This window comes from Pipistrellus hanaki (assembly GCF_964339955.1).
Source record: "Pipistrellus hanaki genome assembly, chromosome: 15".
In the NCBI taxonomy this organism is placed as follows: domain Eukaryota; kingdom Metazoa; phylum Chordata; class Mammalia; order Chiroptera; family Vespertilionidae; genus Pipistrellus; species Pipistrellus hanaki.
This window is the reverse complement of record NC_140517.1, coordinates 2,189,856-2,212,624: the sequence shown is the minus strand read 5'-3', so window position 1 is coordinate 2,212,624 and position 22,769 is coordinate 2,189,856. Positions and strand designations below refer to the sequence as shown.

Below are 22,769 nucleotides of genomic sequence, written 5' to 3'. Positions count from 1 at the left end.
ACTATGGATTGTGGATTGATGATCACATGGAGCCATGTAGAAGCAAAGGAAGGAGGAGAAGGAAAAAGAGACAGGCAGAGAGGAAAAAGACACAGGGTTCCCAAGACAAAGAGAGAGAGAGAGAGAGAGAGAGAGAGAGAGAGGAGACCTCCGATCCCAGGTTTTCTCTTTCCCAGTAGACGAGCCTGAACGGTATCTCCTGACCTTGGAGCCATGAGGCGAGTCCTGCCGAGAAGCAGGACACGCATGCACATGTGCACACGTTCCATACATGCCACCCGGCACATCACACGCACCCCACCAACATCCACGCACTCGTCCCCTTTTACTTTCTCTTTACAATTCCTCTCCCACATCGGCACCCCCTCCAGAGTGGGGGATCCCCCAGGAGACTCATCTTCTTGAGCGGGGGCAGCAACAAGAGGAACAGAGCCCAATAGGACACGGGGCTGTAAGAGAGAAGAAGGGGATGCTGGCTGTGGGAGGCACGGGCAGGTGCACAGAGCTCTCACGGGGAGGCCATAGGGTCTGAGCTGTGGCATGTGGTCCTCCATGCACTGCATCAACATCGCGTCACCTGCCATCTCTCACCCGGCTCCTCATGTCGGCCACCTCCTTGGGGAGTTTGCCCCTGGCGGCTGCCAAGACAGCTGGCTGCGCGTCCACCCAGGAACCAAGATTTTTACGGTTGGAATCCCTCAGTTACCGGTGGGTTTTGCTGGATCTGGCAGCCAGTACAGGGCTCCATAAATACTGTACAATGAGGACAGAGGAAAGGGAAAGTGGGGTAGGAGGGAAGGAGGAAGGGTGATGAAAAGAAAAGGCAAAGGAAGAAAGAGGGGAGGGAGGGAGGAAAGAGAAAGGGGGAGAAAAGGGAGAGAGGAAAGAGAAAAGAGAAAGGAGGTGAGAGAGAAAGGAGGGAAAACATGCAGCGAGGAAAAGAAACAGAAACAGATGTGGAGGGAGGAGAGAAACAGACAAGAGGGGGACCTAGAACCTAGAGAGGTGGAGAGAGACAGGGAGGGGAGGAAGAGGGCGGAGCCAAAGAGAGAGGCGGGAGAGTGACAGAAGAAAGAGACCATTCAGAGCAGTGGCCCCGCCCAGACCCCGCCCCCAGATCGGACTCCGCCCCCCGGGGCCCGCAGGCTGCAGCGCCCCCTCCAGCCGCCAGGGGCCGCCACGCGCCGCCGCCGGCTCCCCGCGCGCGCCGCGGGCCCTCTTTCCCGCCTCCGCGCCCGCCGCTCGCCGCTCGCCGCTCGCCGCCCCGCCGCTGCCGCTCTCGCGCCGCCGCGGCCGCGTCTCGTCTCGTTCGCCGCGTCCCCGCGAGGGCCCCGCGCCGCCGCCCGCCGCCCCCCTGCCTCGCGGCGCCGCGCCTCGCGGGCCCCGCTCCCGCCCTCCGCCCGCCCGGCCCGGACCGGAAGCGGCGGCGCACGGCCTGGGCCTGGCGCGGGGGGCGGGCTCCGGGGCCCGGGCGGACATGGGCAAGAAGCACAAGAAGCACAAGTCGGACAAACACCTCTACGAGGGTGAGGCGGGCCGCGGGCCGGGCGGCGCTCCGGGCTTCTCGAGCTTTCGACACCCTCACCCCCAACCCCCCTCGAGCGCCCGCGGCGGCCGGGCCGGACCCCGGGCAGGCCGGACCCCGGGGCGGGGCGGGACCCGAGACCCCCGGCCCCCGCGGGAGACGGTCCCGAGGGGCCGGGCGGCGTTCGGGGCGCCCCCTCGGCGGGTGCCCGTCACTCAGCAGGTGCTCCGGGGGCGCCCCCTGCGTGCCCGGCGCCCGGCCCCCGCCTCCCGCCCCGGGGACCCGCCCGCCGGGCCCCCGGCCCCCCGGCCCCGCACCGGGGACCGGCCCCCCGCCCCGCGGCTCCGCACCGGGGACCGGCCCCTCTGCATCGGGTTCGGCCCGGCGGGACCCCCACAAACCGGCCCCTCTGCACCGGGAACCGGCCCGCCGTGCCCCCCGTCCCCCGCCCCGGGGACCCGCCCGCTGGGACTCCCGTGAACCGGCCCCGCGGCCCCGCACCGGGGACCGGCCCGGCGGGCCCCCCTGAACCGGCCCCTCTCCCCCCAGACTATGTGGAGAAGCCGCTGAAGCTGGTCCTCAAGGTGGGCGGCAGCGAGGTGACCGAGCTCTCCACCGGCAGCTCCGGCCACGACTCCAGCCTCTTCGAGGACAAGAGCGAGCACGACAAGCACCGCGACCGCGACCGCAAGCGCAAGAAGCGCAAGAAGGGCGAGAGGCAGGCGCCGGGCGAGGAGAAGGGCCGCAAGCGCCGGCGCGTGAAGGTGAGGGCCCGCCCGGTGCCGCCTCCGCCGCCCGCACCGCCCGCCTCTGGCACCGGCGCCCCCGGGCCTGCGAGCCCGCGGCCCGGCCCGGCCGCCTTTTAAAGGCGCCTGTGCGAGGGGAGCAGGCTGAGTGGGAACACCGGCCCCGGAGCTGAGCTCCGAGCAATTCCCCTCCGGGTGCGCGCACCGCGGGGAGGGAGCCCGGCCCACCTGGGCTCGATCCGGGACCCAGCAGGTGCACCAAGTAAGTACTCAGGATGCCACTTACTGAACGGGCAGCTTCCACCCTTTACTTTTTAAAAAAATACATTTCTTTATTTTCATAGAGAAAGGGAGGAGGAGAGAGAGAGAGATGAGAGAGAATCATTGATCTGCTGCCTCCTGCATGCCCCCACTGGGGATCGAGCCTGCAACCTAGGCATGTGCCTTTACTGGAATTGAACCCTAGACCCCTCAGTCCTCAGGCTGACGCTCTATCCACTGAGCCAAGCCGGCCAGGGCAAGCTTCGATTCCGGTCAAGGGCATGTACCTTGGTTGCGGGCACATCCCCAGTGGGGGTTGTGCAGGAGGCAGCTGATGGATGTTTCTCTCTCATCGATGTTTCTAAATCTCTCCCTCTCCCTTCTGCTCTGTAAAAAAAATCAATAAAATATATATATATATTTTTTAAATATATATTTTATTGATATTTTACAGAGAGGAAGAGAGATGGATAGAGTGTCAGAAACATCCATGAGAGAGAATCATCGATCAGCTGCCTCCTGCACACCCCCTACCGGGGATGTGCCCGCAACCAAGGTACATGTCCTTGACCGGAATCAAACCCGGGACCTTTCAGTCCACAGGCTGACACTCTATCCACTGAGCCAAACCGTTTTTGGCGATAAAATATATTTTTGAAAAATAAAACTGCGTTTTCGTCTGTCGAAGAGAAAATTGGATCGGGATCTTCACGGGATAGGACATGAGTAAAAATAAGCATTTTCTTGACCATTGGTAGCGAATAGATGAAAAATAGGTCACAGCCACCTTGAAGCAAGCTGAGCAAAACTGTAGTAACTTCCCTCCCTGGGCCGCTCACCTCCGTGTCCCTGCAGCCCGTTCACGTCACCTGCTCTGTCCTCGGAAATAAGCCACACGCAGGATCCATCTCCCCAGAATAGGCGTGGGGCTGTTTCTGATTTTTTTTAAGTGTTTCAGCCAGGGCTGCAGTAAACACTTGTGGACAGCTGGCCCTTGAACAACACGCCCCTCCTGCAGTCAAAAATCTGCGTGCAACTTGACTTCCCAGAAACTTGAGTTGTCCCCTGGTATCCAGGAGGGACTGGTTCCAGGACCCCCCAGGATACCAACTTCCAGAGGTACCTGCTCAGATCCCTGGTATAGTGTCAGGTCAGTGCCTACCTGCAGCCCGCCCTGTTCCGGACTCTCGACAGGAGGTGGAAAACAGTAAGGGGTTTACTGGAGGAAATCTGATAGACGTGCACACACTTCCTGCTGCCAGGGTGGAGGGTACGTTGTGAAAAGACGTTTCCCTGGGGGGGTGCCGGGAGGAGGAGGGCTGCGGTGTCCGGGGAAGGCCTTAGCCTTAGCCTTCCTACATGCTGTTCCTTGTTCTGCCGATGGCTGTGCCCTGTACTCCCATCCGCGAGGCAGGAGAGCCCATTTCTCTCCATTGTCATCAGAACGTGCCTTTACAGACATCTTAGATTTTGCTAATCAGAGACGTGAAATGCCTTCTAGTTTTTACATTTATAGTTCTGGAGGTCTAGGCAGCTTGAGCTAATTTCCTGCCATTTCAGGGGTTTTCTGGGGATTACCTGTGATGCTCCCGTTTTCCATCCGGTTATTTGCCTTTTGGAGATGTTCCTTATGAAATCTTCGCTAGTACTTCGAGTTGTTTGTGTTGCAAATACTTTGTCGATAGCTAGCCTTTAGCTTTGTTTATGGGGAAGAAACATTTTTTCTACTCTTGAGTCATGAAGATTCTTTTCTCGGAAGTTGTAAAGATTTGCTTTGTACATTTCGGTCTACTGTACCTGGGATTGGCTTTTGTGTACGGGGTGAGATAGAACTGTATTCATTTTTCCTTTTCCTGCAGACAGCTAGTTGTCCCCGCACTGACTCCCCTGTTGTCTTTAGTCACACGATGCCACCTCTGTGCTATGCCCAAACTTGCTGTATGTGTGTGTCTGTTTCTGGGCTCCACCGTCTGTCCTCCTGGACTGTTGTCCCTATGTCAGACCGACATTGTCTTAATTACTGTTACTTTATACAGATGTGTGTGCCTGATATGACTCTCTCATTGTCACTTTGTTCAAAACTGTCCTGACTGTTCTTGATTTTGACCTACAAGATAAGCTTGTCAAGTTCCATGAAAAATTCCATCTTACAATTTTGATCGGCATTGCATCTTATTTACAGATAACTGGAGAGAATTGGCTGTCTTTCAGGTCATGAACATGGTATATTTCCTGTATTCGGGGCTTCCACAGTGTGCTTTCAGTAACATTCCATAATTTTTCCCAAAATGTATTAGGCATTTTTATTAGGTTTATTCCTAGGTGTGTTATCTTGCTTTTAGGAATAGTGTTATCTTCAAAGTGGTTAATTCCTGCCTATACTGTCAAATCACTTTTCCTTCCCTTTGTAAACGTGATTTTCTCCTTTTCCAGTAGATGGCAGTAAAATACATGAAGATTTTTTTTAAAGAATTTCCAGGGGCTCCTTATTTTTTTCCACTGAGATTAAGATGATTTAGTTTAAAGGTATTCTGAAATATTTCTAAATGACCTCCCTTTGTTCCATGTAGGAGGATAGGAAGAAGCGCGATCGGGACCGTGGGGAGAATGAGGCAGAAAAGGACCTCCAGTGCCCGGCGCCTGTGCGATTGGACCTGCCTCCTGAGAAGCCGCTCTCGAGCTCTGTAGCCAAGCAGGAAGGTCAGCATAACGGGGAGCTGTCCTGCATGGGGGGGCTGGCACAGCGGGGGGGGGGGGGGCACTGGGTTTCCAGCTTTCAAGTTAAGTTCAAGTTTAAATGCTTTTTAATGGAATTTTTAAGTTTTCTTATTTCTCTGATGCAAAAGAGCTTTAAACCAGCTTCGGTTTTGAAGTCATACTTATTTATAAGGCGAATGGAATTTCTGTGTGAGGTGTTGAATGATGGATGTGAATAAGTCATAGAGAAAGGAAAGAAGCTAAGGAGGACTCCGTAGAACCTTCCTTTTTAAAGTGCTCTTTTCCTTCTTTGCTTTAGAAGTAGAACAGACACCTCTTCAAGAAGCTTTGAACCAACTGATGAGACAACTGCAGAGGTAAATGGGTTTTCCAGTCCTTTTGTAACATGGAAATTGAAAGGAGAAAGATAGTCTCCAAAACACTTTGCTGTTTTGATTATTTAAAGCCACATTTTGTGGCTCACATCCAAATGTACTTGATTTTAAAGTGGATGATAAATATTTTGCCTGGCAATAGAAGCCCTCCAAGAGGCTGGCTCTTAGATGTTCTCATTTGGTTTGTTTTAACTGGCAACTTGGAGAGTGTTACGTAATATTCTTAATGGCAGATTTCTTTTCATCTGAAGTCACTTCTGATGTTCAAGCCTTAAACTGGGAATAAACAATACAGATATTTCCACTTGGTTAATAGATAAAAATACCTTCTGTGTGTTTGTGCAGCGCTTATCATACTGTGAAAGTTCAGCAATTACTAAGTCTGGGGCAGGAGGCAGAATACTATAAATAGGATTTGGACACTTTTAAATGCAGGAATTTGTTCTAAAAAATTCAGTATCTAGCTCAAACCAGTGTTAAGTTTGTAAAAGGGAAAAGAATAAGTCAGTCTTTACTAAAATATCTGATACCTGCCTTTACTCAGAATTCCAGCTGTTAGCTGGAAGACATGTCGCTGGCAGAGGGTTCCCAGGGGCAGGGCGGGCATCTTAAGAATGCAGGTGATCAGTTTAGGAATGCCACTTGGGCCGGACCAAGGGGGCTCTCCATTAAATAATGACTGACCTTCGGAGGCCTAGATGCTCTCCTCTGAAGAGGCCCTCCCAGGCGGCTGTGCCGCTGTTGACAGTAACTGCTGTGGGCAGCCCCGTCTGCACGTGTGAGGCCCGGGCAGCATGCTTCTGCTTCATCTCGTGTTTCAGTCTCTGCTTGGGCATCGTGCTTGGAAGAACAAAGGCAGATCCTCACAGGCCTGCTTCCGATTTTAACTCTCCTGTCAGACTGTGACCTAGAACAAATGATCTGAGCCCCGAGTCTCAGTGAGCTCACCTCCGAGGGAGGGTGCCACCTCCTGGGTGGCTTTGTGAGGATTAGGTATGAAATACATCAAGTCCTGGGCCTGGTACGTGGTGAATACATTTTGATAGTCACTGCCTTTGTTGGTTTCTAAGCCATTTTTTATTGTTACGATGATTTAGACTCAGAAAATTTTAGTATGCCAAATTTCCAGAGGAAAAAAAGTCACTCTGGTGAGCTAATTATATAAAACAATGGTTCTCAGCCCAGTCAGTCCTGGAAATGCCAGTGCCAAATGCTCCAGAGCCAGCACCAGTACTCAACCCAGAAATACCAGTGCCTGGACCCACCCTCCTTCCTCAGGCGATTCTGATGCCGAAGGTCTGGGGTCAGCCTTCCCTGGCCCACTGACATTTTTATAAAGTTCCTCCAGTAAGAACTGAGAGCCGTGATAGAAAACACTGTCTCAAGTTTAGAGTATTATGAGGGCTTTTTAATGTCATTTTTTTAACACACCTCTACCTACCTACACACACACACACACTCACACTCACACGATAGCAGTCAAAATTCACACGTTCACAGGAATGTAATAATTGTGTGGCGCACCATGCGTCCAAGCCAATAGTTAGAAACCATATGGAAGATTGCACAGGTGTGCATTCAGTTACTATTTTGGCCTTTTCCCCTGTGGTTGATAAAAATACATAGTACTAATCTTCCAAAGACCAGGACACTGCTCAGTTAAGCTGGGTCTTTATTTTGTTTCATTTTTCCCTGTGTGGACTGTGCTACTAATTAACTTAACCTGCATACTTTAAAAGACTCTCTGTACAAGAGTTCAGTTATTACGTAAAACATCTTCACCTTGTTATTAAATAGCTATGAGTCTTTACAATTATCTCTGTAGTTTTCAGCGGGAAACATGTTAGCATATTACAAACTCTTTCTACATCTGAATGGTTTCCTCTGGCTTCTGCTCTTAGACCAGTAGATGTGTTTGTAGAGAAAGTAAAATTGCCTTTTTTATATCTTCCCAGAAAAGACCCGAGTGCTTTCTTTTCGTTTCCTGTGACTGATTTCATTGCTCCTGGCTACTCCATGATCATTAAGCACCCAATGGATTTCAGCACCATGAAAGAGAAGATCAAGAACAATGACTACCAGTCCATAGAGGAACTGAAGGTGACTAGAGCTGTTTGTGTTGTGATTGGACAAATAACAGCGATGCCACAGAGTAACTTCTCCTTATTTGCTTGCGAGTCGAGCTCTTGGGTCCTGTATATATATAAAATATTGGTGGAAACCTTCATGTCTGGTATTTAGAGTCTTTCTAATTGAACTTTTGTTTTGCAAAGAATTAAGTTTATTTTAAAATCCAAAAATCTTTGTATATTTTTGTCTTTGAAAACATTTTTGAGCTTGGAGGTTCAAAACCAGATGAAATAAGCCATCTGCTATCTTTTATCGTTTGGGGGATTTTCACAAAATTTTTGAGTTTCATATATTCTCCAGTGTATTTTCTCAACCGTTAACATGAGGAGATACTTGATTTTCAATTTCAGATCGATGCAGGCAACATTGATATTTTAATGGACATCTCGGGTGTGCCTGTCTTCTCACAGAGAGAGTACGTGGGCTGGCTCAGAAATGCTACTCCAGTGAAGTCACTCGCTCTCTGAGACTCTCTGGCACTATTTGTTGAGCATATTTCCTTCAACTGTAGAAGGAAGGAAATTAACAACTTGCAGGTAAAGGACCCACAAGCCACCCACGTGACGTCCGTGCCTGGTGTCACAGTTGAAGTCTTCCCTGTCTTTACAGTCTTGGGATCTGTGGACTGAGAGGCAGGCGATACTTCTCTTTTTCATCTTCCTCGGAAAAGGAACCACGTGTTTTAAATTCGCTTTGTGCCAAACCACCACAGACCAAACCGGTTTGGATGTCTGTTTTGCCTGTATTTTTTCTGCATAAGCATCGCAGTGTGCTTCTAACCTAATCAGCTGTAAAAGGGAAATCCGACAGTAAACTGTATCTTTACTTGCTCTTTTTTTCATCCACATGACAGTCAGCTGAGCTGTGAGTAACACCCGCATCGCAGTCTATCTTACTGTCCGTAGATCATATCCCACCGCTCTGAAAACCTGGGGTTGCATTCTTGTGTCTTTAGAGAAATGGAAACTTTTCATCTGGTGAAAATTAGGCTGGAACTGTTTGTTTCAGCATATTTCCAACTTGATTGTTGCTCAATGGAAAAAATCTTAACAGTTTTGTTTTTTCTCCTAGTGAACAGTTTTCCTCATCTTTGTCTGTGATGACAGGAGAGAGACGAGTGCCCCTGAGTGTTTTTGAGCAAAAACCCTTAGGCTAATCGTAATTAAAATGCACAAGTATTTTTAACTCTTTAGAGTTTTCTCTATTCCTTCGGGTTTGTTTTTTCAGCAACCCAAAGTAATACTTATTAGCTTATCCGCCTCATTAGGCTGTTCGGGTTTTTTAATTACATGAAAAGTGCGCGGGAGGGCCATTGCACGGAAGCCCAGGAAAGCCCACCGCACATGGCCGCCCTGAAGGCCCTGGCGCCTCGGAGCACTGCGCTCAGGGGATCCCGGGCTCATTTAGCATGAATAACGGCCAGGCGTCTCTCCCCTCCCGCCCCTTCTCCCCCAGTAAATATTTAATCGTTCTTAATGGAATGGAAGCTTCCCGGAATATCTGTGCCAAGGGTGCTTCGCTTGGGGTCCTTTGGGTAGCCTTGGGGGGACCGGGAACCCGCTGACATTACACGGAAAGGTCCGCTCCAGCGTGTGCATGCACACACATGCGCACAGGCTGGAGGGACGAATGGGCGGCGGCTGTCATCACATTCTCGGAGGCGCAGGTCCAGTAAAAGCCTGTGGTAAGCGCCTGGGCCAGGGCCGAGGCCCACAGGAGCTTCGTCCACTTTGAATTTAATGCCATTTATTAGGACCCTTCACTCAGTCTTCTCATACTGTAAAAGTGCTCAGTACCTCTCTTCGTTCCATGTGACTGTTCTCGGCCGTCACCACTTTATTAGACAGTGGGGTTCGAGCGTTTTGACTTGGAGGAGTTTGTCAGGGGCAGCAGATCCTCTTTTGTTCGATTTTGATCAGTTTAGTAAGGGCTTGACATAATCGCTCACATTTATGTGATGTAAAAATTACCCATGAAGACGTGCTGTGGAATGGCTTCTCCAGCATATCTGTGTACTTTGAAATTTAAACCAGAAGTGTAATTTGGGGTCATTTGGCTCCTCCATTTACATGTTTCAGCCTTTTGAGGTTGTATGGTTTATTTCACATTGGCATGATTTTGCAACATTCTAGGAATTATGTTTAGCTTGTGATAGCATTCAAATAGGTAAGCGAAATGTGTGAGCATTGTAACATCTTTGCTCAGTTGATTTGGATTTAGTAGGAAATAATGTGATAATTCAGCCCTGTTCCCTGTTCTCAGTCAAGATCTGAAATAAAACATAACTCATAAATATATAGTAATTTAAGATTTTTTTAAACTAAGAATACCATTTCTAATTAACTACTTAGTTAAAATTATTCTATTAAATATATATTAGAAGTATTTTCTTCTATTTCTTTTTTGTTCAGTAAGATTAAAATTTTCATCTTGATGCATAAAATTTATATAGTTATGAAATGTTTCAAGTATTTGGAAAAGATTGTAGGATATTTAAATTAATTTAGCAGTATTTGTGAGTTTTAAAACTTAATAAATTGCTATTAATGTTCTTCAGTGAACATAAAAGGAGAGGGCAGGATGTTTATTTTAATTTTTCAAAGGCCTGTATGATTCCAAATCAAGAAAGAAGGGTACTTCGTTTTGTTTTAATGCATTTTCCCCCTTAATATTCTCTCTGCAGGATAACTTCAAGCTTATGTGTACTAATGCTATGATTTACAACAAACCAGAGACCATTTATTATAAAGCTGCAAAGAAGCTATTACACTCAGGAATGAAAATCCTTAGCCAGGTAAGGAAAATTCTTTGTCACAAATACTAATTATTATGAAAGTGGTATTTCTTTGTTTTTTGTCATAATAATACCAGTCCAACTCAGTATTGGTTTTATTGCTTAGGCAGATCATGTTTAAGTTGAAATATTCAATGAGAAATTCTGACTAATGGAGAAGAGAATGAGAGCAGGAAGGCTCTCGCTGGGATGGATACGGATAAATATCGGTGCTCACTAGGGATACTTACAGGAGGCTCTTGGATGGTACTCACCAGGGAGCCTGCACTGCTGTGTAAGAACCCCCGGCCTGCAGTCCAGGAGGCGGCGGTGTGAGTGGGAGGCGGCAGGAGGAAGTGCTCCTCCCAGGGGCTGGGAGCTGACGGGGCGGCACAGGACCCTGGGAGGAGGAAGACAAAGGGGCGCTGACTGGGAGCTGCCCCTCCCGCGAGGGACAGGCTCCGAGGGGGAGAAATACTCCGAGAGGTGCTGCCCACCGCGGCAGGAAGTGGTGTGGTGTCATCTGGGACGAGGGCTGAGGACAGCCGGAGGGTAAACTGAGGCGATGGCTGTAGGAGAGACGGGAGCTCCCATCTCGGAGGATAAGTCCATCTCGGAGGCTCGGCTCCCAGCTCTGAGTGGGATGGGAAGTCGGCGCCTCCCCACAGCAGGAGTGGAGACGGGGCCAGTGTGAGCTCCGCCCACTAACTCCTGGGCCTCGGGCAGGACATGAGCCGGTCCTCATCCCCAGAGCAGGTGTGGCCTGTGCCCTCCAAGGTCATCGCCGCCAGGAGTGCCCCCGCGAGGGGAGGCCTGGCGTGGGGGGGCAGACTGACCAGGAGAGCAGGAGAGGAGGGGTTTGTGCAAAGAAGAAACGTGTGGGTGTAAGACAGCAGGAGGATGAAAGCCGAGCTCAGAGCTGAGCTCGGACAGAGGGTCGGACAGCAGGAGGAGGAAAGCCGAGCTCAGAGCTGAGCTCGGACAGAGGGTCGGACAGCAGGAGGAGGCATGGCCGCACGTGTTTCTCAGCTGTGAGGGCGCGTCTGTGGGTTCCACGCAGCAGGCCGCCGTGTGTGCACATGTCTGTGTCTGCTGGGCTCTGAAAGGCTCTTGGATCCGCTTCACAGGGAGAGAAACGTTTGGGTTGACAATTAATCTCGCACTCCTAATATTTAGACAGCAGTTCCCGTCCTCGCCTAGAGACTTAGGAAACTGTGATGGAAGCCAGTTGCCCATCTTGGGCAACATTTGCCGAGGAAAGAGAATGTAAAGTGTTTATCCCGGTCTTGGCAGAAGGACTCGGAGGACAGAACCGAGCCGTGTCCCCGGTTTGCAAACCCACGATGCTCGCTGTCAGCCATTGGGAGGAGAGTGCTGCTGTCGGTGGGCCTCTCCCCGCCCTGGGCACGTGAACCCCGGGGAGACAGTGTGCCGCACGGGCGGGCACAGCCTCTCCCCGCACTGGGCCCGTGAACCCCGGGGAGACAGTGTCCCGCCCAGGCTGGCACAGCCTCTCCCCGCCCTGGGCCCGTGAACCCCGGGGAGACAGTGTCCCGCCCAGGCTGGCACAGCCTCTCCCCTCACTGGGCACGTGAACCCCGGGGAGACAGTGTGCCGCACGGGCGGGCACAGCCACAGAGCTCATCGGTGTGGTTCACCCATCGCCGTCACCGTCTGTCTGTCTGTCTGTCTGTGAGCACGCAGTTACGTGAGAGGCGAAGCTTCCAGCTCCTGGCGCTCACGGGGCGAGGCGGATGGAGGCCCAGAAATAGTTTCTTCTCCCTTTCCCTTCTCTCTGTTATCTTCCTTTCTCTCAGACCTCTTCCTGTTGAGCCCTACCCATCCTGTGTGATGGCTTCCTGTTGACGTCTCTCCACCCCAGCTGGGAGGGATCCTTACCGCAGTGATTTACGTGATTCAGTTTAGACCCGAGCGCACTCCTCCCAGGCAGTGCTCCCGGGAGAGCCAGCGCGCCTTCCGGAGGGGCCTGTTAGACAGTGGCCTCAGCGCTCGGGTGAAACGGGTGTAGAGCAGCCTTTCTTTGTTTTTCAGTTACAGACACTGAGGGTGAGGAGATGTCGTTTTTATAAAGAATGGGCATATGTAGAATAACTGGATCACCTAAATAAATTCGAGAGGCTGCCTCCGGTACAAACAGTACTACTGGCAGCACAGTAGGTCAACTAATGAGGGTCCGTCCTGACTCCGTCACCGCATGGCTCTGTGACCTGTTCTTCTCCATCAGTGGTTGGCAAACTCCTTAGCCCACAGAGCCAAACATCAACAGGACAATAATTGAAATTTCTTTGGAGAGCCAAATTTTTTAAACTTAAGCTTCTAACGCCACTTCTTCAAAATAGACTCGCCCAGGCCGTGGTATTTTGTGGAAGAGCCACACTCCAGGGGCCAAAGAGCTGCTTGTGGCTCATGAGCTGCACTTTGCCGACCACGGGTCTAGATAATACATTAATGAGGCTTTTATTTTCTCCTCTATGCGTATCTGTGCCTGCAGTACAGTACATTAGGTGAGGAGTTCAGGGTGACTTTAAAATAAGTTCCGTAAATACAGCGGGTCCGCTTCCCTGAGGCTTCCAGGCTGCACCTCTGGTACAGGCACGGCATCAGGAGGCCCGGCCCGGTCTCACCGGCTCTGTGACCCTCGATGAGTCACTCATGTTCCTGACTTCATTGTTCTTATTTGATGACCTCTGGTCCTTCCTGGCTCCTATTATTCTGTGAAGCCTTCCCCGCCGTTGCCATGCGTCCCCACGGAGACCGCCCTCCGTATTTCACCCGGTGACAAGGCTCAGAGTTCACAGCAGAGGCAGCCTGAGGAGCAGATCTTCCAGAACCTCCGGCCCTTACCTCCCGCAGCAAACACAGCTTCTCAGTGCCGGGGGAGGTTAGGCACGGTGGACGCAGCAGAAGCGAGGTTTCCGTGGTGGGCGGGACGCTCTGCGCTCCGGGAAGCAGCTGCGTGGCCCCTCGGTCCCAGGGGGCTGTTTGCCAGGGTCCCAGGGACCGTCCCAAGGGCCAGTCCTCAGAGCCGGCCTGTGTGCGCGGGCTGGAGGTCTTAGTACTGCTCATCCTTAAACTTCAGTGCTAAGCCATTCTGTTCAGTATAGAGTTTAACAGGCCGTGAAGCCCAGTCCCGCTTTCTAAATTCAGTGCTGCAGAGAAGTCTTTCTCCATGTGTCCTCGGTGGGATATTCGATGGCGGTAAAGTTACAGGGGTTCTCTTAGGTTGGAAGTGAAGTCGTGTGAATGGAAGGCTAGGCTGTTGTCTGTTCCTGAGTCTCATACTCCGGGTGCGGCCGCATTGAGCGCGCTTCTCCCGGGTTAGTGACAAGATGAACGCCAGCCCTGTGGGGAACAGAGTGCCTTCCGATAACAGTTACTGACAGACATGCCTCAGCGTGCTCTGGCCGTCCTCAGGAGCGGATCCAGAGCCTGAAGCAGAGCATAGACTTCATGGCCGACTTGCAGAAGAGCCGGAAGCAGAAGGACAGGGCAGACGCCTCGCAGAGCGGGGAGGACAGCGGCCGCTGGCCAGCGGAGAGGGAGGACGCAGGCGAGACCGACGCACAAGCCTTCAAGAGTCCCCTCAAGGAGAACAGGAAGTAAGGAGCCTTGGCAGGGTCAGGGTCACAGCTCAGTGGTCTGTCCAAGCTGGTGCGGGGGTGGGGGAGCCAGCCCCCTCTGCCTGGGGCGGCGGGCTTGGGCATGAGAGTCCATTGGAGGTGGATCCCTTCGTCCCTGCCAGGCGCGTGTGCAGTCCCCTCACAGTCAGACACAGCGCTGAGGGCGCCTTCTTTAAAGCAGCATGTCCTCCTGAGGGGCCTGCTGTCCGTGCGTTTATGGAAGTCGGTGCTGTTTGTGGAGGGCTGCGTGTATTCAGTGCTGTGTTCCGTAAAGGAGCGGAGACGGTGGGTAAGCCTCAGCACAGCTTAGCTGAAGCTGCTTCTGGAAGGGGCGGCTGTCGCGTGGACGTGAACATGTTCACCAGACGTTAGCCGAGGAGCAGGGACTCCCCCGGCCCCCGGCCCCTCCCTGTCCACCCGGAAGAGGGTTTGCATTAGCAGTTTGGGGTTTCTGCTGTCACAATGCAAAGAAAGTAAACTATGACAAGTTTTCGTTCTGTTTCTGATTCATAACTTTAAATGTTATGAAAAGTGAAACTAAAAAAAAAAATTTCTCTCCCTTCAAAATACACTTTTGGTAGATTGGTTTTTTTGCGAGCGTGCTGGGAAACGCGTTTAAGGCAGATGACACTGGGCCCCCGGGGAGGAGCTGGCCCAGGTCTGGGGCTGCACGCACCCGCCTCCCGGCGCCCACTGGGAACAGCACGTCTCCCCGTCTCCATGTTTCCACCTTCCCTTCCTCCTCACGTTCCGCCGTGTGCTTCCAGGCGGGACAAGGACGCGCTGGACGAGAAGGTGAAGAGCCACCTCTTGGAGAGGGAGCAGGAGCAGATCGACCGGCTGGTGCGCGAGTCCGGGGGCAAGCTGACCCGGCGGCTGGTGAACAGCCAGGTGACCGCTGGCCCGGGGTCTGAGCGTGCGTTTAAGGCCCTTTACTTCGGTCCCTCTGCCTCAGGCCCCAGCACACACTCAGTTACCTGGTCACCCTCACCCTCTTCTGCCGGGTTTCACCGTGTCTGAACTCAGAAACGAGCCGCTGCTCTCGTGTTTACGAAAACATACTGTGGTCTTTGGGAGTCGCATTGTGTGGGCATTGGTTTCCCACCGGGTGGATTCATACATGACTTAGGGAGGTCACCCCCCCTTCCTGGTCTTCAGTTCCTCCAGTCTAAGCAGAGGAGGCAGGACCAGGTGGCCTTGCCCAGCCTGCTGCTTCTGGAACCATCCTTAGTTTAGCCGCCAGCACCTGTGCACAGGAGGCGGGTGTGAGGCGGGGTCTGCGTGTCCTGTGCTGGCTACCAGTAACGGGGCCACAGGAAGGCTGCCTGTCATGTGGGATGCGGATGTGACACACACACACACACACACACACACACACACAGCCGCTTATGCGTGTGCATCTCTGGTCGTTACAGTGTGAATTTGAAAGGAGAAAGCCGGACGGGACGACGACGCTGGGGCTGCTGCACCCCGTGGACCCCGTTGTCGGAGGTGGGTTCACACGCTCAGACCGGAGCTGCTGTGGGCAGAGCGGGACCTGTGCCATTCCGCACCCGCCCGAGTGGTGCCCCGTCTCCTGTGTCATTGTCTGATGAACTGGCTAGACAGCGTGTGTCTCCTGTGGACAGCTGGCTGCCCCCTTTCTCCTCCTCCTAACATGTCACATAGGTCACGTTTTCTCAACCCAGCAAGGCGGAGGCCATCAGAACACCGTTAGCAGTCAGAACATGAGGCTGTCACTTCTAGCCCTGCTTTGTAGCGAGGCCTGGAGCTCAGTGATTTCCCTGGCTTCTCAGAACCCTCCGATTTCGACATCATAGCTCCGCATTTCCGTGAAGGGGGGGTGCGGGCCGCGCTGCTGCTGCCCTCGTGGGCGCTAGCGCAGGCTGCCGGCGGCTGTGCCTGGGCCCGGGAGGTTTGTAAAGGTCGAGAACCCGTTTTATAACTTCAGCCTTATTTTCTTTTATATATATATATATATATAACTGATTTTTTTTACAGAGAGGAAGGTAGAGGGAAAGTCAGAACATCGATTGGAGAGAAACGTCAATCAGCTGCCTCTCGCGCACACCCCACTGGGGATGTGCCTGCAACCAGGGCACATACCCTTGACCGGAATCGAACCTGGGACCCCTCAGTCCGCAGGCAGACGCTCTATCCACTGAGCCAAACCAGTTTCGGCGGTCTTATTTTCTCATGTGATATTTTACCGGAAATCATATAGGAAATTTGATATAAAAATATTAATCTTGTCATTGATCTGAGGGGAAATAGGTACTCTAATACGCAATTGTGAGAATGTTAGTTTATTTTGTAAATACCCATTTTCTTTCCTTTTTTTTTTTTTAAGATAAATTGTTCTTTTTTTTTCTTAGTATAGTTTATTGATTTTTTACAGAGAGGAAAGGAGAGGGATAGAGCGTCAGAAACATCGATGAGAGAGAAACATCAATCAGCTGCCTCCTGCACACCCCCCACTGGGGATGTGCCCGCAACCAAGGTACATGCCCTTGACCGGAATCGAACCAGGGACCCTTGAGTCTGCAGGCTGACGCTCTATCCACTGAGCCAAACCGGTTAGGGCTGTAAATACCCATTTTCATACTGCCATTATGAGAGAGGTCATTGGGGATCCTAAAATGAAGACAACAGAATTCCTGTATTTCAGGAGATGTCGCTATTGCTTGTTTGCACTGCGGGCAGCTGGGGTGGCCGGTGGGGAGTGGGGAACAGGAGACACCAGGCTCTTCCCTCTGCCTGTGGGGCGGGAGGCAGGCGCCCGCAGTTCACCGTGGAGGTGGTGCTTGTCCCCACGCTGTCCCGGCTCTGCCTCCGGCCTCGGGGTCAGAGGGCGTCCCCGCCCGGGCGTGTGCAGGCTGGTCCCGGGAAGGGGAGGGAGGGAGCACAGGGGAGACCCGGAGCTGGGAGGAGCGGAGGATCGCATGCTTTCTGCCTGGAGGCCTCCAGGCCCCGCCCCTCGGGGGAGGCTGGTGCTGCGTGTTGGAAGCAGAACCCTCTCCTTCCGGCTGGCCGCTTGTGGTCGGAATGTACATGGTCTTGGTCCAAAGCAGCTGCTCCCAGTTGGAGACTGTTGCTCTTTGAGTCCAGCTGTGGTGAAGCTGCCCGAGGAGATGAATTAACGATGTGGCCACAGTGAGATCTGCCCCTTCTTTCTCTGTAGCGGGGGGTCTGGGCTCCCCGTCCGGGCCCCGGGTTCCAGCCCCTGTGGACAGCCGCAAAGTGGCCAGAGCTGGCGGCTCCTCGCACCCACTCCCGGGTGTGGATAGAAGATCCCCTTTGCTTCTCTCTCCTCTTCCTGTGGGGGTGCCGGTACCCAGCAGGGCGCCAGCGCAGCTGCCTCCCGAGGAGAGGAGGTGCGCTGTGGATGGAGCTCACAGCGTCTTATCTGTCACTGGTGGCTGCGCAGGACCCCCTGCTGCAGGGCCGTTTGGTACAAAATCCAGGCAAGGCTCTGGTCCAGGAGGGAGCACCGGTCCCTGGGCGTGGCCTTCCCAGCACCGCCTGCTCAGCCCTCTGCTCAGTTCAGTCCGGTGCCCTGGGCTTTGCTGCTGACTCACAGAGGCCGCGTCTGTGCAGGCTGGTCCCCGCTGCTGTTCCTTCTGGGTGGCTTGCTTCCATCATAACCTAACGGGCCCAACTCCTCCGTCTTTCTTTAAAGCAACACGCCGGTATTGAACTCCAGGCAGCTGCCGGGCGTGCTGAGGACCAGGTTTGGGTCCTGGCCACACGCCTGCCTTTCTGAGCTCAGGTTCATGTTACAATCGGAAATTGTGGGGCTCCCCATCTCGCTCGGTCACAGAGATGGCATGAAGCTGTGCCCGTGCCACAGAGTGCCGCTCGGCTCGCCGCCTCACTGTGCCATCTTCCCTTTCAGAGCCCGGCTACTGCCCGGTGCGGCTGGGCATGACCACGGGGCGGCTGCAGTCCGGCGTGAACACGCTGCAGGGCTTCAAGGAGGACAAAAGGAACCGAGTGGCCCCGGGTGAGCGCCCGCTCAGACAGTCACCAGTTGTGGCTCTGTTCACGCCTTGGCTGGTATTCTGCAACTTTAGTTAGTTACTGGCTTCAGAGAGACTGAAGCCTCGTGTATTGTATTCAGAAGTTTTATTTACTTGCTCTCCCCTTGGTGGGCAAAGTTCACTGGAGTTGCTACTTCACAAGCATCTGTGGGGGGTGTCTGCCAGGGTCTGTGCACCAGCGGGGAGGCAGTGAGGGCGGAGGGAGGGTGCTCACTGACGCAGGCCGCGGGCCGGTCCCCGGCGCTGACGGCCCCTCCCCCGCAGTGCTCTACCTCAACTACGGGCCCTACAGCTCCTACGCGCCGCACTACGACTCCACGTTCGCCAACATCAGCAAGGACGACTCCGACCTGATCTACTCCGCCTACGGGGAGGACGGCTGCGACGCCGCCGGCGACTTCAGGCGAGTCCGGCTCCGTGTCCTGAGCGCCGCGGCTTTCCAAGCGCTGGTCTCCGCGGGGAGGGTCTGGGGGCGGGGTCCGGGCTTGAGGTTGACGGAGGCTCATAGTGTGGCAGTCCTGAGGGAGCGTTCACCCCGGAGAGTTAGGGGAGGGCCCGGAGCGCGCCGCCGAGCCCTGGCTTCCATCACCGAGCTGGGGTTTCTGCCAGTCTCCCCGTCGTTTCCTCCTGTCACCACGGCAGGTGATCGCTGCTGAGCATGTAGACAGCGTGGACTGGGGGGAGGGTGGCACCCGGTGTGAGTGAAGGGCACTGTGGAAGCAGCTGGCTGTGGCAGGAAGACCGAGCCAGCAGGGACGGTTCTACGGCAGTGACTGTCCCGCTGCTCTCTTTCAGCATCCACGAGTTCCTGGCCACGTGCCAAGATTACCCGTACGTCATGGCGGACAGCTTGCTGGACGTCCTGACCAAAGGTGGGCACTCCAGAACCCTGCAGGAGTCGGAGACGGTAAGAAGCATCCGGAGGAGCAGGTGGTGTGTCGTTGGTCCGAGTTAGTCATGCGGTTATAAAACCATGGCTTAGCCAGTGACAGTGAGCTCCATTCCCTGAGAAGGCGGCCGGCCGGGTGGGACCATGGCGGGGGACAGTGAGCGGAAGCGGTAATGCAGACACCCAGCCCGAGGAGAGGCCTGTCGCCTGGCCCTGCGCCTGCAGGGGGAGCAGTGGGCTCGCAGCTGAGCGGGCGCCAGTGCCGAGCACCTGACAGGAGACCTGCTCGCTGGCTGGGAACCGAGGGCTGATATGAGAGACAGAGAGAGAGAGAGAGAGAGAGAGCCCTCCTCCTCCTCCTCAGTGAGCGAGTGGTGAGCCTCCAGCAGCGCAGGAGGCCGCCCTGGTTGCCATCTCCTTTCAGCACTGGAAACCGTCTCCAGGGCCGCGGACAGAGGTCATGAGCTGGGGCAGCTCAGCACCCGCTCAGAGACCAAAGCCAGCAGCGCTCCTGGGGCCGAGCTGAGCGGTCTCCGGGCCCTTCCTGGCGGGGAACAGCCTGAGCTAAAATCAAGTGGCCTCCCCTGGCCGATGTGGCAGAGTTTCTATTTGCAGTTTCTCAGCTCTTTGATGCAACAGTTACTATTCTCTGGATTCTGGAAAATAAGGAAGAAGCTTTCTATAAGGACGCATTGTCCGTAATTTTTAAACACTGGGGATTGGTTAAGTCACCACCTTTCAGGAAGTGCCCTCGGTCCTGGCTGGAGCCTGATGCGCCATCTGTCTGCGTCTCTCCAAGGCCGGCTGTGTTCACAGCGGCTTCTGCCTGAGACGCGCTTGCCCCATGGCACAGCCTGGCGCCTGGTTCCCACTACGAACTGGCTGTGGGGAACTCCACTAGACGCCTGTGCTGCTCCCCACACGCCCTGGGCTCACGCGTGGCTTTTGGGTCCGGCACAGAATCGCTCGTTGCTAAGTCACTAGGGGTGCTCTTGACTCACAAGATATTCCAAACACCAGAAATTCTGTCTCATTCATTTTACTCCCCGAGCCCAGCCCTCCGTTTCTGAGTGGCTTGCCTTTGCCTGTGCTGGGAATAGACCTGTCTCTCTCTCCTGCAGTCGTCCCCTGAAGAGGAAGGCCAGAGCAGGACCCTCAGCGCAGCCAAGGACACAGAGGTGATTCTGTTCTCATAAAAACGTTCAATGGAGAAGAGCTGGAGGGCCTCCGTGATCGAGCCCTTCGCTGCGGACAGGAGGGCGAGCAGGCCGGATGCCGGCGCGGGTGGTGTGTCCACGTGTCCTCCCCACGGGCGGAGCCCAGCAGAGTCGCGCGAGAGAGAAGTGTCCGGACTGGGAGAGCAGTGGAGACGGGGCTGTGAGGGCCACACTGGAGCTGACCGCTCTCCCCGCACCCTTCGCCCGGGGGGGTGGGGCGGATCAGGTGCTCGGGGTTTGAGCTCGGAGTGCAACACCACAGTCTGTCCAACCATCCGCCTCGGCCGCGTGTTCCTAAATGGCAGCATTGAGGTTGTAGACACTGAGGCTTGTGAGTCCAGAATTAAACGCCACCGTTTGGGGTTGTGTTTCTCCATGCAATGCTGGCCCCGCTGTGGGCCTGGGGGAGCCCGGAAGTGCCTTATGTACGAGAGCTCCTGAGGGCGCAGGGCCGGACGGGCTGGCGTGGCTCTTCATCTTCACCACGTGGCAGTCCTGGGCAGTTGGCACTCAGACTCCGAGTGGCTGGCACTCGAGACAGTGGTGCAGACTGTGCCAGACACTCCGCACCTCACCGCGCAGCGTGGTGCGGGCACTTCGGTGCCAGCTTGGGAACGGCATTTCTGTGGGCGTCAGACCACAGCTGCCGCGTGAGCAGGTGGGATAACGGGCTTCCTGGTTTCTGTCAGCTCTGAACGCTTCCCCTCTCCCCACAGCAGGCCACCGAGGAGCCCGCGGGGCGGGGGGGCTCCGGCAGCCGGGACAGGCTCGCCGCCCTGGAGGCAGTGGCAAACCTGGGCGCTCCGGTCGAAGTGTTCGACTCTGAAGGTGAGTGTCTCGGGTTGGTGGGAGCGCTCCTGGTGCAGCAGTGAGGTGCTGGGGGTTGTTTGAGATCAGTCAGTACACCCCAGACCGCTCAGGGTGGCGCCCAGGGCGGCCTCCGCATTGTGCTGTCCCCACAGAGGCCGAGGTGTTCCAGAGGAAGCTGGACGAGACCACCCGGCTGCTGCGGGAGCTGCAGGAAGCCCAGAACGAGCGCCTGAGCGCCAGGCCCCCGCCCAACACCATTTGCCTCCTGGGCCCCTCGTTCCGGGAGCTGCACCTCGGTAGGTCCCGGGGAGGGGCTCGGACACGTGGTCTGCGTGTGTGTACTTGTTCCTCACGGAAGCCCCATTTCACTGCCTCCAACTGCTCTGTTTGTTCCATTTTTCCCAGCTGAGCAGGTGACCACTAACCTTAAAGAACTGGCGCAGCAAGTAACGCCCGGCGACGTCGTCAGCACGTACGGGGTTCGGAAGGCCATGGGCATCTCCGTGCCCCGCCCCGGCGCAGGGAGCGGCCTGGTGGACCTGACGGGTGCGTGCCGGCAGGGGGCGCCCCAGCTGCTCCCAGGCGAGGTGCCGTGTGTGAGGCCCTCGCTCTTCTCTCCCCTCGGCGAGGTGCAGGCTCCACACCTGCAGGAGGAGCTAGTGATCGCCTGGCGCAGGCTCCCCGGTGCCCGGGAGGGGGGGTGCCCGCACCGCGGACACACTTCCCACCCCGTTCCTCTTCGCATCAGAAAGGGGAAACACGCCAGTGGTTTTTTCTTCCAGATTCTGAAGAAGCTAAGAAGGCGGATGTTGCTGAGTGTGGCCCCAGCGGGAGTGGAAGCTGACCGGTACTTGATTATATATTGTGTACATATTTTTTGATTCTTAATTTGGAAATGCTTTTCAGAGATATTAAATATTTGTAAATTGTGTTTTTAATTAAACTTTGGGACAATTAATTTAATGTTCCAGAGACTGGCCTCTGTTGGGTAACAGCTGACCCTGGGACTCTGAACTGTTCGGTGCATGTCAGCTCAGTGGCCCCTGACCTTTCTGATAATGTGACGGAGAAAACAGCCTTTCCTGGCCGTGCAGTGTTTCCCAAACTTCTGACGTATGTGCACCCCTTCTATCATTTCCGTGACGCTGAGTACCTCTCGTACTCATGAGAACGTAGAATTAGGCGCAGCTAAGCACAGTGCAGTGCACATCCCCACCAAACTCTTCCCGCACCCCTGGGGGTGCGCGTACCTCACTTTGGGAAACACTGCAAGTTAGAGGAAACATGTCCTCCAAACACTCCGTCCCTCAGCCCCACCGTCCGTCCGTTAGAGAGACTAGAACCAGACGCTCCTCCCTCAGGCTGCACCTGAGGTGTGAGGCCGGTGAGGAAGCGTGTGGCGCTGGCTGCTGCACCGGAGCTGGGGGGACGGTGGAGCCGGCGGGCAGAGTCCTCAGGACGGAGTGCGGCCACTCCTGCCCCGGAGCCCTGCCTTAGCGAGGATCTTCCTGAGGCCAAGAAAGCGTCTGCGCCAGGGCAGGCAGCTTCCGAGAGCCCTGCCCGTCTCACACACGGAAGGCTGGGCCCGCAGCAGCGCCGTCCTTACAAACAGCACATAACGTCCTGGCGCGAACACCGAGCTCTG

The 22,769-nt window shown here is 54.6% G+C and overlaps 1 protein-coding gene across 2 annotated transcripts; it reads left to right on the top strand.

Moving 5' to 3' along the window:
* Positions 1 to 1,235: 1,235 nt before the first annotated feature.
* Positions 1,236 to 22,082, top strand: BRD7 (bromodomain containing 7). 2 transcript variants are annotated; one of them, XM_084905502.1, is made up of 17 exons: positions 1,236 to 1,526; positions 2,075 to 2,289; positions 5,103 to 5,232; positions 5,549 to 5,606; positions 7,580 to 7,724; positions 10,438 to 10,548; positions 13,963 to 14,147; positions 14,936 to 15,059; positions 15,584 to 15,659; positions 18,064 to 18,171; positions 18,473 to 18,611; positions 19,004 to 19,115; positions 20,219 to 20,275; positions 21,034 to 21,142; positions 21,277 to 21,420; positions 21,530 to 21,670; positions 21,907 to 22,082. In XM_084905502.1, the coding sequence occupies exons 1-17, from the start codon at positions 1,478 to 1,480 to the stop codon at positions 21,966 to 21,968; spliced, it is 1,965 nt and encodes a 654-aa protein (XP_084761628.1). In that variant the 5' UTR covers positions 1,236 to 1,477; the 3' UTR covers positions 21,969 to 22,082. The 2 variants fall into 2 exon arrangements, with proteins under 2 accessions (XP_084761628.1, XP_084761627.1); XM_084905501.1 differs by having other exon boundaries at positions 21,031 to 21,142.
* Positions 22,083 to 22,769: the final 687 nt, after the last annotated feature.